The sequence below is a fragment of the Physeter macrocephalus genome, unplaced genomic scaffold (assembly GCF_002837175.3).
Source record: "Physeter macrocephalus isolate SW-GA unplaced genomic scaffold, ASM283717v5 random_425, whole genome shotgun sequence".
Classification (NCBI taxonomy): domain Eukaryota; kingdom Metazoa; phylum Chordata; class Mammalia; order Artiodactyla; family Physeteridae; genus Physeter; species Physeter macrocephalus.
Window position 1 is genome coordinate 1 of NW_021145711.1, and position 2,696 is coordinate 2,696.

A 2,696-nucleotide genomic window follows, 5' to 3' on the forward strand; every position below is an offset into this window, starting at 1 on the left:
AACTTCAGGTTAATTATGACTAAAGCAGTTACATTGTGAGAAGTGCTGAAGGTATGTGATGTCTTTCCCGGCACAGAGGTGGCCTTGGTTCTTCACCAGATGGTGTAACCACCATCTGAGCCACCCATGAAGAAGTTTCCCTTCCGCTGAGTTACAAGGACATTGGCTCCCTGCATGACTGCGAGCTGAGCAGCATTGGGAGGGCATCCAGGGGGAGGAGGCTGAAAGGAAAAGACAAGGTTTAGACACAGGGTAGCTGTGGAAGGGAAGTGGACAAAGGTGAAAGAGGACCAGTCAGGAAGATGGCAATGTGCTAACCCATGGCATCTCAAAGACCTAGCTGTGCCAGCAATTCGGGTACAGCAGGTCTCTAGTCTCTGTGAGCCCGAAGATATAAACAGGAAACCCACTCATTTAAAGGGTTCCAGGTCCAAGATAAAGCCTATGGATACCTTCTGAGTGTGGGTAGTCCAGACCCATAGGCATTTTCAGGGCAGAAAATCACTCCTACTCACATTCTAAAATACAGGGAGCGGGTTCTAGGTACAGGGCCTTATGTCACAGGGTCCAACAGTTTTCAAATGGCCCTGGATAATCTGAAAGCTCTACCTGATGACAACATTCTCACCTCATCCCTAGCCTGTGATTATTGAGTCGATGGTCCTAGCAAGGACCATTTTGGCTCTAATTCCCATACGTAGGAGAACTAAGCAGGAGACATAACTAAAAGCCCTAGTATCTTTCTAAACGTAATCTAATGGGGATTGTGCATTCTACTTTTTTAATCATCATGGTTCCTAATACAATGCCATACTGATGGCAAATATTAAGTAAATGCTTATGGAATGAATGAGCAGTGTTACTAGACCAGTACCAAAGTGAACTGGAAAAGCAGCAGGCAGGAATCCTAAGACAGGAAAACAAAGGAATCTGATTAACTCAGACACCGGTGAATGTGCCAGATGCTACTGACTTGCCACAGTTCTCCTGCCCCCTCAAGTGCTTTCCGCCTGACTAATGGACGTCAGTGCTTGCACCACTACCAGCAGCTATTACCCAGGGATGATGAAAGGATGACTATGTAGTCATTTCAGAAAGCTAAAATACGTAAGGGTTGAGTTTTTTGTAACAAAGTCATACTCACAGGAATGTTTCCAGCAGTAGCACCAGCTCCAAATCTGGCACCTGCATCATACCCTCCTTCCACCAGCACTGCTGAACCAGGTGGATAGATGGGACCAACTGGATAATAAGCCATGGGGATTGTGGAACCTAAAGGTCCAACAGCCACAGACTGGGCCATGGGAAGATACAATGAGGCGCCAGGAAATGCAGCTGACATGGTGGGAACTGTGGCAGCCCCCGGGTGCACAAAGCTCGGACGATAGAGCTAAAAGAGGCAGAAAAGAAGGCAACTAGTTACTTTATGACATTCGTATTTCAGATCTCTTTAATAAGTCAATTCTTAATTCTCCTTGTGCAGATTACACTCTGAGTTACACAAGTTGCCTTTCCGCTGCCACTAAATATTCTCCTGGATCACTTCCTGCTATAGCTAATGTTAGGCTCAAGGAACGCAAACTCATCTTCTTAACCTCAGCCTATGCCAAATAACATAAAATAATCAGATAATGCATTCTCAACCCCAACAGAAATTGGTGAACTATATAATGTTTTAGATTATTCATGTGAGCATTCTTTCCTGTTTGTGGAGAGTAAATAAATGTGTGGAGTCAGACTTAGCTAAAGACGGAAAACATGATCCAAGAGTATTCCATTAATAAAGTCTAATAAACTGGAAGCACCTCTGAGTACGCAGGTGGAGCATCAGTATAGGGTGGAGCCTGAGGAAGATGCAAGGTCTGAGGGTACACAGGATTCCCAGGAGGCTGCACCGGGTAGGTTGGCTGCGTTGGATATTGACCTGGAAGACAAGAAAACAATGCATGTTGCCTACAATACAGAGTCACCAAAATAAGGCAGGGCATACTGGGTAGCTAACCTAGCCGGAACAAGCAGAAAGAGATTTGCAAACAGACCGACTGCCCTGAAGGGCCTGATCCCTGGAGCCAAGAAAATAAGCATCCTCTTTGCACCCTTATAACAAGATGCTAGATTCTAACTGGACAGGAAAAGCGCTTTCCAGAAGACTGGTGTCAGGGGAAAGTCTAGCTGGGCCCAAGATCCTTCCAGAATGCAGGGCAGCTCTGGGAACCCCTTCTTGCTGATGTTTCAAGAGTGTGTCCTGTCTCTCTACTCTGGGTGGTCTCCAAAGGTCTGGTTGTAACTGACCAAGACCTCATGAGTAACAGTGGTTGTGGTCATCGACCTCACAGGTTCCTACTCAAGGTCGACTTCCAAATAAAAAAAGTGAGTGGTGGAAGTGAACCTTGAGATCGGAGAGGGGGTTGAGGGGAATGTCCTGACACAGGAACCGGGAGACGTTCTAGCCGCCAGCGAGGGTAAGGGGAAAGAGACCCGTCGGGCCCGCCTGGCCCGCCCACCAGAGCCGGCACTTCACTAGTTAAGCCCGGGGGCCTGCCTGTGGTTCCGGAGCGCGGCGCCCCGCCTCTGCCAGCTCTCCATTGGCCCACCCAAATCTCACCTCTAGCTTCCCATTTGCTCCTGCAGATGCCCATCTCGACAAGCCTTCTCCCCCCCCCCCCCCCTGCCCCCCCCACCCCGGGCCCCCCGCC

At 48.4% G+C, this 2,696-nt stretch overlaps 1 protein-coding gene across 1 annotated transcript in view; it reads right to left on the minus strand.

Moving 5' to 3' along the window:
• Positions 1-2,696, minus strand: part of DAZAP2 (DAZ associated protein 2) — a 3,236-nt gene continuing 540 nt past the window's right edge. Inside the window, exons 2-4 of the mRNA XM_007113860.4 lie at positions 1,806-1,924; positions 1,145-1,390; positions 1-221 (exon numbers count right to left, since the gene is read on the minus strand). Of these exons, the coding sequence (XP_007113922.1) occupies positions 93-221; positions 1,145-1,390; positions 1,806-1,924 (494 nt within the window). The 3' untranslated portion in view covers positions 1-92. The remainder of the gene's footprint in view (positions 222-1,144; positions 1,391-1,805; positions 1,925-2,696) is intronic.